The 14,925-nt window shown below is 41.8% G+C and overlaps 1 protein-coding gene across 5 annotated transcripts in view; it reads right to left on the bottom strand.

The window, feature by feature from the left end:
• The window catches only part of arhgef1b (Rho guanine nucleotide exchange factor (GEF) 1b), a 171,052-nt gene that overhangs the window by 121,390 nt on the left and 34,737 nt on the right, over positions 1–14,925 (bottom strand). For all 5 annotated transcript variants that reach the window (XM_060900162.1, XM_060900164.1, XM_060900165.1 and 2 more), the window contains exon 2: positions 5,258–5,322. In XM_060900162.1, coding sequence (XP_060756145.1) covers positions 5,258–5,284 — 27 coding nt within the window. In that variant the 5' untranslated portion in view covers positions 5,285–5,322. The remainder of the gene's footprint in view (positions 1–5,257; positions 5,323–14,925) is intronic.

Genomic DNA, 14,925 nt, shown 5'->3' with positions numbered 1-14,925 from the left:
TGCCGTTCATCGAAATTTATGCATCCAGGGTTATCAGGATGAAATTAGGCATCGTTAGTGAATCGGCATTCATTAAAATTTTAATAGATTTTTGAATTGCAGATTGAAATGGATCGACAGATCGGGGATCGATTAATCGTTACACCTCTATTAAATGTGCGTCTCCGGTTTCCATGTTCAACTGATTAAAAACATTCAAAAGCCCGATACTTGAAGTAGAACAGTGGCACAGCGTTTGTGTGAGCTGTTCAGACTAGGGATGGCGAAAACTTAATAAAAAAAAAAATCTTGACCGACCACCAAGCCTCATTAGCCGGTTAAAGTCAGTTAACCTACGAGTTTAAACAGGGATGCAAACGGCGCGCCTTTTGGCGGATGCCACCTTTTTCACGGCTGAATTGTGCAGATCCGATTTTTTTTTTTTTGGGGCGTTGGAGTGTCTGAATAATTTCATCAGAGTAAATTCTGTATTAAAATTACTAAATAAGCAAATGCCGTCACAGTCCATGAAACACAGGAAGTATGAGAAGAAAACAGTAAATCAGAAAGCTGCGCATGTTTTCGCAAATGTGCGCAGCTTTCTGATTTACTGCTTTCTTCTCATACTTCCTATGTTTCATGGACTGTAACGGCATTTGCTTATTTAGTAATTTTAATACAGAATTTACTCTGATGAAATTATTCAGACACTCCAACACCCCCCCCCCAAAAAAAAAAAAATAAATAAATAAATAATAATCGGATCTGCACGATTCAGCCGTGAAAAAGTCGGCATCTGCGCCTTTAGTTTGTGTGGAGAGATATGATCTGCAATAACATGCATTGTTGGCTACAGACCGAAATATACTTTCAGAATGCACTGGCCAAGGCAGGACTAAACTCCATGTGCCTTCTAATAATAATTAAAAAAATAGAATAGTAATTTGTAAGCTAAAAAGCCTGTGTCTACACTTTTCTTTCGCCGAGTGGCAGCTGTCTTCAACTGGGGTGGGAGGGCGGGACATGACTGAATGGGTGTTTCTGATTTGTCAGCTGTCGTCCTTACACCGCATGGCATGCCCCAAGCGTTTACAACACAGAATTCCAGGTTCTCCGCTCCAAAATCGGCAGCTTCAAAACGTTTTTTTTTTTTTAACCGACAACCCAAAAAAAATTAACCGGTTGACGTTGATTCGGTCAACGGTCAAACGGTCATCGGTTAACATCCCTAGTTCAGACTCTTCGCAGATGTATTGAATGATTCAATCCAATGTGCCATAATGCTACCCCTCCCCAATATTTAACTATGGGCAAACTGGGCAGACATCCCAGCCTTAACCACAAGGTCACCAACACATGCAAGGCGAGCGTGTAGCCAGAGCATGCAGTTCTCGCCGACGTGAACGCAAACACTAAAGCAGTTCACACAGAGACCATATCAGTCTGGAATCTTGCACAGGCTTGTAAAGACAAGCCTAAAGGGACTTCAGCAGCAGCGGAGAGATACCACGCTGTCTGGGGAATCATGATGGCTGGACATGCCTTGTCCCTTCCAGAAAAAGTAGTGATAAATTTGAGACCTCCTCGAGATGTCATTCAGAGCACGGTGACATGTTGCAATGTCTCCCGTATACACCTTAAATACAGACAGGGACTTACTGTTGTCCCGGAGGAAAACTTGGTGTTTTGGGAATTTGACAGATACTCTTGATTCAGCTGCTCAGCATTCATGGAACAGCTTCCATTTAAGCACATAAAGAACTCTTGCATTCAGGGGTGCTTCCTGGATTGCTAAATCACAGTCCTTGGTTTGCGATTCATTATGGAAAAGGCTCAACCCATAGATCCACCCATAACCTGGTTGAGGACACACTTCAATAGCAGGGGTGTAATGATGTGGCATATTGGATTGTACCATTTGCGACAGCAAATCTCCTCAGGAAGGAAACCGCCAGTCCAGTCCACTCACTAACAAAAGCAACCGTTAATACCAAGGTCTTGCCGGCTATCTTGAGCCTGCGAAAAGTCAGCCACTTTGGCAGCAGCGTCGCAAAATAAAGCAACAGGCAATAATACACAAGCTTTTGAATATTTCTGCTCATGTTACTTATGTCTTGCTGAAATGTCTGCGCTTTGGAAGATACACACTTGATGAAAGAACAGAAATAATCTTGGTTACTTTTTCATTTCTTTTACTCCCACCCTTTAATAGTAAAAGAGAGGAGTAAGATAAGATCACCTTGGTTTAATTTGCTTTTTCTACATAACCAAATTTCTGACACATTTTAAAATGATGCAAAGTGTTTGGTTTTTTTAAACATTCATTAATATTCTATGCTGCTTATTCCATTGCAGGGAAGCTGGAGTCAGTCCCAGCTGACACGTGATGAGAGGTGGGGTACAACCTGGACAGGACACCAAACTACTACGGGCAGGGCTTAATTTGAGCCGGAACATGACGGCACAAGATCAGGAACCTCCGTCGTCGGATCCGGCAGCTATTTTCATTTCATTCGGTGTTCCGGCAGCCATTTAAATGGATCAGATCACCTCCGTGACCATCACAAAGGGGAAAAAACAAACAAATTAAATAAATAAGTAAATAAAAATTTGTTTAGTGTTCAGTTTTGATTTTGATATCTGTTGTTAATTTCTCTCCTATGACATCCACAAAATCTATGCGAAAGGGGAAGGGGGGGGGCATGGGGTGTATACTTCCGCTCAATAGAACACCGGGTTTTTTGTAGCCGTTAGCTTGCGCTGTGGAAAAAATGGCAAAAAAAAAACAAGAAAGCTTACTAAAATTTTTCAAAGTCCCAGGACAGCCGGATCCTAACCGACCTAAAATGGACGACGGTGGACACAATGACAGTGCACCAGCACCTGCTGCAAGTGTACCAGGCTCATACGTAAAAATGCATTTTAGTTGTATTCAGCGTCACTTTTTATATATGGCTCTCACGAAAATGTATTTGAAAATGTGGCTTTCATGGCTCTCTCAGCCAAAAAGGTTCCCGACCCCTGCCTTAACGTATACTATGTGTGGAGAGTGAGAGTGAACTTGAGTGCCTGTTTGGAGAATATTCTGAGCGTTGTCCAGGATTTGATAACTGGTGCTGTTGCAATACATGTCATGCAATAGGCGTGTGTGCGCGTAAAGTTATTGTAAACCGCCCCCTGCCTTTTTTTTTTTTTTTGAGTCGCCGGACCCACCCACCTCCTGCGTTCCGGCCCGGGACCTCCCACTTCACAAATTAAGCACTGACTACGGGGCTAACACAAGCCCTTTTTACTCAGATTCTAAAAATACTGGTATAAAGAAGACACCTTGATATTCCCACTTTGGTTGTTTACACTGGACAAAAAAAAGCTGGTATAAAAGCCCTGCCAGTGTGCGTTTTTACGTTGCGAGCCGCTGTTCTGCAACCAGAGGTGTGACGTGTCATCACAGACTATCGGTGTCTAGAGTGATTTATCCATGTGTTGGAAATACATAGACATTGAGCATGCTGGCATTGCTTTCAAAACAACTTCAGGTGAACCGAGTATTGACGTACTTTTGTTAGGCTTAAAAAAAAAGGGCGTCACATAAAACTGCACTTGCAAATGGAGAGAGAGAGAGAAACAGGAAAAAACAAATGACCGAGTTTTGTTCCTCATGGGAAGAGCTACCCAAAACATCGATCAGAACTGAAATCGGAGGAGAAATGAGAGAGGAGATACAATTCTAGTGGGAAGTCCAAAAGCTCGTTAAGGTGACTTCATTAGCAAAAATTTGACAATACAACGACCAGGTTTTGTGCAGAAGGACTAGTTCTTTCAAACAAAACAACCAGAACTGAAATCCACTGAGAACTGAGGGAGGCGATACGATTCAACTGAAAAACAAATTGTTTACAACAGGAAAATCAACAACCAGCCAAACAGGTTTTGCTCCTCAAGGGAAGATCTAGCCAAAACATCGATCACAACTGGAATCAGACGAGAAATAAGAGAGGAGATACAATTCTAGTGAGAGGCCTGGAAAGCTCGTTAATTTGGCCTAATTAGTAACTTGTTAGCAAAAAAAAAAAAAAAAAATTGACAAAACAATGACCAAGTTTTGTGCGGCATGATGAGTTCTTTCAAAACAAAATCAGAATGGAAATCCGTGGAAAATTGACAGAGGAGATACGATTTAACGGAACTGCGGACGACGGATGGACGCCATGGCAACAGCTCATCGGCTGTATGGCCAGATGAACTAAAAGCACTGCTAAAATAAAAATTTTTTAAAAATTACTTATTGCACACGAGGAGTGTACAGGTGGTTAATTACATTCGCCAAGAAATAGGAAAATGCTAGAAATATTTGTAAACAACAACAAGGGGGGGAGCGGGGGAAGTGAAACACAGCGATCCTAGTGGTAGCGTTCCTAAGCCGAGAGCCATACTATTGAAAATCCCATAGACACGATTTTTTTAAAAATCCCACCAAGTTATGACATGGAACTTGTACACCCCCAAAAAACATGTTGTATAATGTTGGGATTATCTACTAACTGTGAAAGTATCAGGTGAAACTTCGCTGTCTTTTAAAAGATCGAAATTACGCCTAACCTGTCAGAAACGGACTACAACCAAACTGTCTAGTCAGAGTCGCTCTTATTACGTCAGCAGTAGGCTTAGCCCTTACGAGTGCTGACAGCTCTCCCTGTGAATAACGGCAGTTGACTACATGCCCTGATCTGTAATGGTCATCCCCACGAGGGATGCATTTCTTATTGGTACAGAAATACTCCGCCAACCACGCTATACAAATCGCCATGTTGATGTAGGCTACTCGCCGGCTGCTACCTGCTACAGATTTGGAAAGGCGCTAGGCTTGGTGACTTCACATACGCGACGTCGGGTCCGTGTAGTCTTTGATCAGCTTATTAAAAAAAACACTCAAAACAATTCAAATCGGTAGAAAAAAATAAAAAGTATGATCAGCAGGATCGATAGAGCTGCCTGACATGCACAACATATGGAAGCCATTGTCTTAACTTTGAAGCGTAACCCGAAATGTAATTTTTTGATAAGATATTCCCATTCATTTTGCCATAGAGGTTGGAACACATCCAGTAGGGGGCGATATTACTTTCCCTCCCTATACCCTGGTAGTAGTCCCCCCCCCCGTGAAAATATCCGTTTCTATTTACTAAAATGTAGAAACACCGGATCAGAGAATATAATTCATTCCTGCAGTTAATTACCAATTAACCCACCACAAGAAAATTCTCTCTTAACTTCTTACCCCATTGTGGGAGTCTTCACAGTCCATGCTAAAGTGGGTGGGGCCGACGTCCGTCAATCAAGCTCCTGCAAAACATAAAAGCACAGTCACTGATTTAAGCGTTCTGAGAATAGCACATATTCAACCATTTGAGGAAACATATAGACAACACTAACAGGAGTGAAGCGCAGTCAAAAGGCACGTTTCTAAGGAGTTTCAAGATTTTGAGGATCTAAACGAATCTGGCGCCATTTTAACTGAGTACCTGTACAAGTTCCTGTTGCAATAGTTCGTGTTTCCATTGTAGAACGTCTTTAAATAAAAGTGCCCAGGAGCTGCTGTTTCAGTGTGCGGCAAAAGCAATACAACGAATGGAGAGAGTGTCTACACATGCCTGAGACTTAAGTTACTTTGCTGGTCACATATAAAAGGTTAACGTTTAAAGGAACAGTCCACCGTACTTCTATAATGAAATATGTTCTTCTCTGAATTGAGATGAGCTGATCCGTACCTCTCCGAGCTTTGCGCGACCTCCCAGTCAGTCAGACGCGCTGTTACTCCTGTTAGCAATGTAGCTAGGCTCAGTATGGCCAACGGTATTTTTTGGGGCTGTAGTTAGATGCGACCAAACTCTTCCGCGTTTTTCCTGTTTACATAGGTTTATATGACCAGTGATATGAAACAAGTTCAGTTACACAAATTGAAACGTGGCGATTTTCTATGCTATGGAAAGTCCGCACTATAATGACAGGCGTATTAACACCTTCTGCGCGCTTCGACAGCGCATTGATACCTTCACTCCTGTTTTTTTTTTCCTCTCCCCCGCCCCCCCCTAACTTCTGTCAATACAACCAACGTGACCACCAAGACAAGTAGCCTGCACTCCTTGGAACACAGTCTAGTCAGGGGGGCGGGGGAGAGGGGGAAAACAGGACTGAAGGTATCAATGCGCTGTCAAAGCGTGCAGAAGGTGTTAGTACGCCTGTCATTATAGTGCGGACTTTCCATAGCATAGAAAATCGCCACGTTTCAATTTGTGTAACTGAACTTGTTTCATGTCACTGGTCATATAAACCTATGTAAACAGGAAAAACGCGGAAGAGTTTGGTCGCATCTAACTACAGCCCCAAAAAATACCATTGGCCATACTGAGCCTAGCTACATTGCTAACAGGAGTGACAGCGCGTCTGACTGACTGGGAGGTCACGCAAAGCTCGGAGAGGTACGGATCAGCTCATCTCAATTCAGAGAACAACATATTTCATTATGGAAGTAGGGTGGACTGTTCCTTTAAGTAGATTTCTAGCCACTGAACGCGTGTATAAAATATATTCCTGGAACATGACATTGTTAACATGCTTTTTGATGCAAAGACCTTACCTGGGTATTTAGATATTGCAGAAATGAAAACATACATATGATGATATCACACGATATGCATCATGGGACAATCAGATATTTTGTGGCTACATTAGAATAAAGCACTGTTTAAGAGCAGTAACACATTACTGTCTTGTTCAACTGGGCATACATAATGGTAGCCAGAAAAAAAAAAGTCAGAACGCGACAAAAGTTACACATGGAAGAATTACAGCAGCAGTTAAACGTCTCTGCACATGAAACATCTCTGCACATGAAACATCTTTGCACGTTCTTTTCAGCTGCCTGATCTGGTTGATATATAACCAATATGCCGATATGGTTCGGTGCACCGAAATGTATCTGCACATGACCGTAGGCAGTAATGACAGAGTATTTATCACTCGCTTTAATCAGTTTCATTGCCCTGTCTCAAGAGTCATCTGTGTTACAAGAGCGAGAGAGGGAGGAAGGAAGTGGGTGTAATTTCCGATCAGAGTCATTTCCTGTCAATCTGTCTGCAAAAACCCGAGTGCAAAATAGTAGAAACAGATGAAGATGACAAAAGACATGACAAACAAAAGATTCTAGTCTTGGGGCCAAAGTGCAATCTGCACTCTTTAGTAAGATAAATGGACAGTTCAAAAAACTGAAAGCTTTGATATCACTTAAGGGTCGAGTATCAGTCACTCCCTCGACTTCCAGTTACAATGACCTTTGTTAGCAAGGTTATGTAACCACAGGCCATGGAGGAAAAAAGGTCTTAATAAGGAGACCATACAGTGTAAAATAGAGGAGACCAGACCACAGAGGAAAAATGGTCAGAAGATAAAACCATTAAAATAGACCCAGGTCAGATATTTAGCCAATGAGGTGAATTAATTAAAAAAAAAAAAAAAAAGGTTAATGGTTTAAGAACAGCTTCCAGATGAGATTACTTAATGCTTCCATACATTTAAAAGAGATCCTCCACTGGATTTACTCAAACTTATGTTAACCTTCATCCTACCAAGTGGGGTCCATCTGGACCCTGCACCTATATGTTTGTTTGCCATTTTAAAAATGTGACATACTGCCTCACCGTTTTATGAATTTGTCGGAATTTATGTCTTAATTAAAACACTAAAGCGCCGGAAGATCAGCTTTTTGCATTGTGAAGGTATAATTAATTTGTTACTGGGGTCCAACCGGACCCCAGAGTAAAGTTTATCTGTCTTTCATTTTATAATTGAATAGCACACTGAAAGTTAACTTTTTATTTCTTTTATGTTCCATAATGAAACTACCAAGGCATTCCTTCTTGGGGTCCGTGTGGACCCCACTGCTGCAATAAGCACAGGCTGCAAAACAAAAGCCCTAAATTATTTTACAATTACTTTTTTGTTTTAAATTCTGTAAGAAAAGACCTAAGTTGTAATTAGTGTTGCACCGATACCTATACCTGGCTGTGCAGTACCGGCCGATACATACATGCATACTGCATACTTGGATGTAAAATCATTGTTATCATGGCTTTGTCAGGCTGCTGCTTACCTTTGTGAAACAGGAAAAAGACTAATACAAAGTGAATCCAGTAGAAACTGTGTTCGTTCACATGTTTCGTCTTCAAATGTTTTATCAGGTTCGAGGTATTGAAACTGGCCGATTTAACTTCACCTCTCGAAACTTTCAGGCCGCAAATCTTGCATGTAGCCATTGTACTCGCCGGAGTTTCTATGCTGAAATATATCCAGACCGCCGACATTATCTTCTCGTGGTTTGTTTTTCCTCCGCATGAAAAAGCTGCCCCTGTATTGGTTAAGAGCGGCTACTGGCCCGCTCTCATTGGTCTGGAGCAGGTCAATAGCAATAGCTGCTTGGCAGGCATGCACAGTGATCACACAACACAGAGTGTAGTGAGTGTCGGGAGAGAGAAGGCTGCGTTCAAGTGTCATACTAGCATCAGTAAATGGTATCGGCGCCCTATTTCTTGCTACTCGCCAATACCGATACCACCATTTTAGTGCCAGATCGGGGCCCCGCCCGATACTGGTATCGGTGCAACACTAGTTGTAATCCAGAATGTTTTACAGCTGCATGAGCTGCAAAAATCATGTATATAATGCCAATTTTTTTTGTGGCGCTATAATTTGCTACATGTATGCTAGTTATTGCAATATTATTGCAATGTTATTGCATTTATAATACATCATTGATATTCAGCCATAGTGGATTTTGTTCTTCAATAAAGTTATGTCTGTTTGCTGCATTGAATTGGTTCTTACTGCATTGATTTCAAGGTATTCCCTCCTGGGGTCCATACGGACCCTGCCTGGTAGTTTGTGTATGTAAAATTGGCTGGTAGGATGAAGGTTAAGTGTGTTCTTTATGCCTTGGGCCCTTTAATGTATTGCTGTTATTAATACAAGATGTTCTGAACAAAACTTATCTGGTGATTGTCTTTATAAGCTTTAATTTTAAAGCATTGGGGTCCAAACGGACCCCACATGGTAAGATTAAGGTGTAAAATAGCATGGGAGGATGAGGGTTAAGGAAGAGTATTCATAGATTTCAAACAGTCATTCACTCATTTTCAGAGACCAGACAGTTCTAGAAAAAAATAATTTTTATTAAAAATACCTCAAGTGACGTATGCGATGACGTGGCTTAGTGGAAGCTTGGAGCAACTCTGCTGTTTATATCCTCTGCTAGCATCATGGTTTCGTTAGTTTTATCTAATTTATAGTTTTCTAAACATGCATGCCTCATTGTGCAGCATATAAAATGTGAAAATGCTAAAAAGAAGGACGAGAAGATCTCTTTTCACTCTGCTTACCTGGCTAGAATCATCCAACTATTCGCAAGAAATGGATTCATGCCATCGGTGGACCTCAAAACAATCTGCCTGCGGTGCGCTACTTATGCTCTGAACATTTTGAATCATCCTGTTCCAATGAATCGATGGAATTAAAAAAGATTAACGGGGGCTTCTAGAATAAAAAGAAAGATAAAGGACAATGCCGTGCCAACAATATTTGCCAATCATTCAGCTCCAAAAGTCCACCAATGCAGTGTTAAGTAGCAACAGAGAAACACCGGGAGGTTAGTTTCGACTTTGTTCTACTATGGTTCTTCGTAATATACAGGGACAGATCCAGCCCAAGAATCTGACAGATGCACATTCGCAGAAATAGTTTCACTAATTTTACCAGTTCGCTATGGATTTTCAACAAGGGCGTAGATCACGCAGAGCCCTTTCCGAAGGGGGCAGCCACGGCCCGCTATTCACCCCCCCCCAAAAGCTTTCATATGAAAGCCTGGCTCCAGCCACTCGTGTAGCGATTTAAAAATTCATAACTCAGCCAACGAAAGTCCTAACCCCGCCAAACTTTACAGGCACCTCCCTCTCCCCAAGACATTTCAAAACAGCCCAGGCACAGCCCATTATTCGCGGTGAATTTGGAATTTCAACCTCTTCCTGGAGCATTTTATTGGTTTGACCTAGATTCTGTGGCTCATGTCATGCTATACTAAGCATCATAAGAATACAAGTAATTAGGTCAGGTAAGCATCACCACTTACCCACGGGCGATTGCTCGAAGACAACGAGGGAGGCTCAGCCTCCTCTAAAAATGACGAACATCGTGTAGGATGAACTGCGCTAGGCTTATGTTATAGCCGACCTTATAACATTGCTATTTCAGATCCAGAATCATAGAAATGTGCTCAACCCAACTACAGTGCGAAATCATTCCGTTATAACTTTCCCCAGTTCGCCTAATGTGTGCGTGAGCTTTTCCCCCTCGTGACAGCACGATGCAGCCCAGCCTCAGTGGATTGGGAGCTATGTGCTTGTCAATCTCAAAATGCAAGACGATTATTGGACAAATACTGCGAAACCGCCCGCCCACGGAGTCTCACGGACTCCCAGCCTCAGTGGACTTCAATGGCATTTGGGAGCTATGCGCTTTTCAATCTCAAAATGCAAGACGGTTATTGGACAAATACTGCGAAAATGCCCGCCCACGGACTCCGAGCCTCACATGGCAGGGACATGGCAGTTTCCGCGAGGAGGCTGGTGATTGGTGAAAGCGGCCGGATATTTTCTTTGATTGACAGCTCGTTTCAACTATAGACAGGCAGCGGTACAGTGTTGCCAGATTGGGCGGTTTCCCGCTCAATTGGGCGGTTTTAAGTGCATTTTGGCGGGTTCTGAACATATGTTGGGCTGGATAACGTCAGCAGTATCTGGCAACATCAGTTCAGTCCCATGCTGATTCGCAAGTGCTGTGGTGTATTGTAAGAGATCGGTTTACATTTCGATTTCATTCATTACATACGGTTTCTACCAGCTTTTTTAGTTTGTATATATTTTCATTGTAAATAAAGTGTAAATATAGTGTTGTCAAGTTTGCTATCTTAGTTCCAGAAATTTTGTTTATTTGAGTGACTGAACTTGAACTTGAGGGGGCTAGTCAGCTAGCAAGAAAGCTGCGCACGGATGCAAAGCATTGCTGATTTAATTTTGGCGAAGCCATTTGCCAGTCTTCCTTTCGAGGAAAAAATTAAAATTAAAGAGCAGGGTAGACCAACGCCTCAAATTGACTTGGTGAAAAAGGTAGGGAATAATACTCGTTCCTTTCAGCTCTCCTGGTACGAGAAAGTGAATTGGCTAACAGCAAGTGACCCACATCAACAACAGTAAATAGGCTACTTTAGTAATATGTCGTGGATGGACCAAAAATATAGAATCTATTTAAAATGTTTATGCTGAGTATATTATATTGGAATATATGTTTTTCTGGATATGAATTAAACACAGCTACAATTTGGAAAACATTTTTAAACAAAAACACAGCTGAGGTCAATTTTTAAACAACATGCCACAATTTTAAAATATAAAATGTTAAAATATACCCCTCCCCCCAACACCACCATCATGTATATTGGACAGTAGGCTAATGGGCCAAAAGAACCTGTTATTTCACAGTTTGTGACCCTGCCAATAATCAGCCAGATCAGAGGCAAGAGTATGGGCAAAATTGATGTGTTTTTTCTTTTAAAATCTGGAAATATCGTAACTGACCAGCCTCCCGTTTGAAAGACTACCAGCCGCCACTGCACTTACCACAGGTGGCCAGATCCTGAACCGTTGGTCTGTTGGTTGAGCTTGGCTTTTGCCCATGGATAGCAGGAAAGTAAACAAATGCCCTGTGACCGATGCCAAGTGGTGCACGTGTGTGCATCAGTTGCATCAATAAATGTGCACTAATGCACCCTCATACCATCACAGATGCTGGCTTTTGAACTGTGCACTGATGAGCATGATGTCCCTCTCCTCTTTAGCCCAGAAGATGCGGCATCAACGATTTCCAAAAATAACTGAAAATTTTAATTTGTCAGACCACAGGACAGTTTTCCCACTTCACCCAAGTCCACCGTAAAAGAGCTCAGACCCAGAGAAAGTGGCGGTGTTTCTGGATATTGTTTATATCTGGTTTTAACTTGCATTTGTGGATGCAGTAATGAAGTGTTTTCACAGACGATGGCTTTCTGAAGTGTTCCTGAGCCCATACAGTGATTTCCACTACAGACACATGTCTGCTTTTAATGCAGTGTCTCCTGAGGGCCTGAAGATGACAGGCATCCAATGTCAGTTTTCAGCCTTGTCTCTTGCATACAGAGATTTCTCCAGATTCTCTGAATCCTTTAATGATAATGTACCACAGATGATGTGATCCCCAAATTCTTTGCAATTTTACACTGAGGAATGGTATTCTTAAATTGTTGCACTAATTTGTCCATGCAGTCGTTCACAGAGCGGTGAACCCCGCCCCATCTTTACTTCCGAGAGACTCCGCCTCTCCGGGATGCTCTTTTTATACACAATCATGTTACTGACCTGTTGGCAATAAAACGTCCCCCCACCTTACACAACTTTTTCAGTCTCCTGCTGCCCCATCCCAACTTTTGTGAAACTTGCTGCTGGCAGTAAATTCAAAATGAGCATTTTTCCCCCCTTTCCAAAAAAAATAAGAAGTAATAAAGTCTCAGTTTCAACATTTGAAATGTTGTCTTTGTACTATTTTCAATGAAATGTAGCGTTTCCAGGATTTGCAAAAATCACCACACTGTTTTTATTTACAGTTGACACAGCACTTAAACTCTTTTGGAACTGGGGTTGCATGATTCTCAGATCAACTGTTAATCTGTCACAGAAACAACGGGAGGAGCTCCCCATGCTAAACAGAGCTTGGACCACTGGATGATCGACATCACAGCCCTTACCCCATCATGCTACTATTTAAGGAGCATCTCCTCATGGGCATTAGTTATTACTAAAGGTTGGCTGTTCCAGCAAGCCTGTGCTCCTACAACCCTGATTCCAAAAAAGTTGGGACAAAGTACAAATTGTAAATAAAAACGGAATGCAATGATGTGGAAGTTTCAAAATTCCATATTTTATTCAGAATAGAACATAGATGACATATCAAATGTTTAAACTGAGAAAATGTATCATTTAAAGAGAAAAATTAGGTGATTTTTAAATTTCATGACAACAACACATCTCAAAAAAGTTGGGACAAGGCCATGTTTCCCACTGTGAGACATCCCCTTTTCTCTTTACAACAGTCTGTAAACGTCTGGGGACTGAGGAGACAAGTTGCTCAAGTTTAGGGACAGGAATGTTAACCCATTCTTGTCTAATGTAGGATTCTAGTTGCTCAACTGTCTTAGGTCTTTTTTGTCGTATCTTCCGTTTTATGATGCGCCAAATGTTTTCTATGGGTGAAAGATCTGGACTGCAGGCTGGCCAGTTCAGTACCTGGACCCTTCTTCTACGCAGCCATGATGCTGTAATTGATGCAGTATGTGGTTTGGAATTGTCATGTTGGAAAATGCAAGGTCTTCCCTGAAAGAGACGTCGTCTGGATGGGAGCATATGTTGCTCTAGAACCTGGATATACCTTTCAGCATTGATGGTGTCTTTCCAGATGTGTAAGCTGCCCATGCCACATGCACTAATGCAACCCCATACCATCAGAGATGCAGGCTTCTGAACTGAGCGTTGATAACTTGGGTCGTCCTTCTCCTCTTTAGTCTGAATGACACGACGTCCCTGATTTCCATAAAGAACTTCAAATTTTGATTCGTCTGACCACAGAACAGTTTTCCACTTTGCCACAGTCCATTTTAAATGAGCCTTGGCCCAGAGAAGACGTCTGCGCTTCTGGATCATGTTTAGATACGGCTTCTTCTTTGAACTATAGAGTTTTAGCTGGCAACGGCGGATGGCACGGTGAATTGTGTTCACAGATAATGTTCTCTGGAAATATTCCTGAGCCCATTTTGAGATTTCCAATACAGAAGCATGCCTGTATGTGATGCAGTGCCGTCTGAGGGCCCGAAGATCACGGGCACCCAGTATGTTTTTCTGGCCTTGACCCTTACGCACAGAGATTCTTCCAGATTCTCTGAATCTTTTGATGATATTATGCACTGTAGATGACGATATGTTCAAACTCTCTGCAATTTTACACTGTCGAACTCCTTTCTGATATTGCTCCACTATTTGTCGGTGCAGAATTAGGGGGATTGGTGATCCTCTTCCCATCTTTACTTCTGAGAGCCGCTGCCACTCCAAGATGCTCTTTTTATACCCAGTCATGTTAATGACCTATTGCCAATTGACCTAATGAGTTGCAGTTTGGTCCTCCAGCTGTTCCTTTTTTGTACCTTTAACTTTTCCAGCCTCTTATTGCCCCTGTCCCAACTTTGAGATGTGTTGCTGTCATGAAATTTCAAATGAGCCAATATTTGGCATGAAATTTCAAAATGTCTCACTTTCAACATTTGATACGTTGTCTACGTTCTATTGTGAATACAATATCAGTTTGAGATTTGTAAATTATTGCATCCCATTTTTATTTACAATTTGTACTTTGTCCCAACTTTTTTGGAATCGGGGTTGTACTCCCTGGGGGCCTTGCAGCTTCTCCAAGCATAAAGGTTCATCATAGCCTCTCCCAGTAGTGAGTGTGCAACCGTCATTTCCACCTTTCCATTCTGTATTAAGGTGTGTCAGTTCCTCATGACATTGTAGCATGTGATCTAGGTGTCATTTTCCACCCCTGGTGGTTATGAGAAGTGAAATAGAACACGAGTTATAGACACTAGGGCTGTAACGATACACCCAACTCACGATTCGTATCGCGATTTTTAACCCACGATTCGATACGCCCACGATTTTTTTAAAATGTTTTTTTAAAGTAGTAAATTTGACTTATTAACATTTACTTACTTACATTAACTATTTAATAAATAATTCAGACCACTGCAGAGAATGAGTA

The sequence above is a fragment of the Neoarius graeffei genome, chromosome 19, assembly GCF_027579695.1.
Source record: "Neoarius graeffei isolate fNeoGra1 chromosome 19, fNeoGra1.pri, whole genome shotgun sequence".
NCBI classification, from domain to species: Eukaryota; Metazoa; Chordata; class Actinopteri; order Siluriformes; family Ariidae; genus Neoarius; species Neoarius graeffei.
The sequence above is the reverse complement of the archived record's forward strand: the minus strand, read 5'-3'. Positions and strand labels throughout refer to the sequence as shown.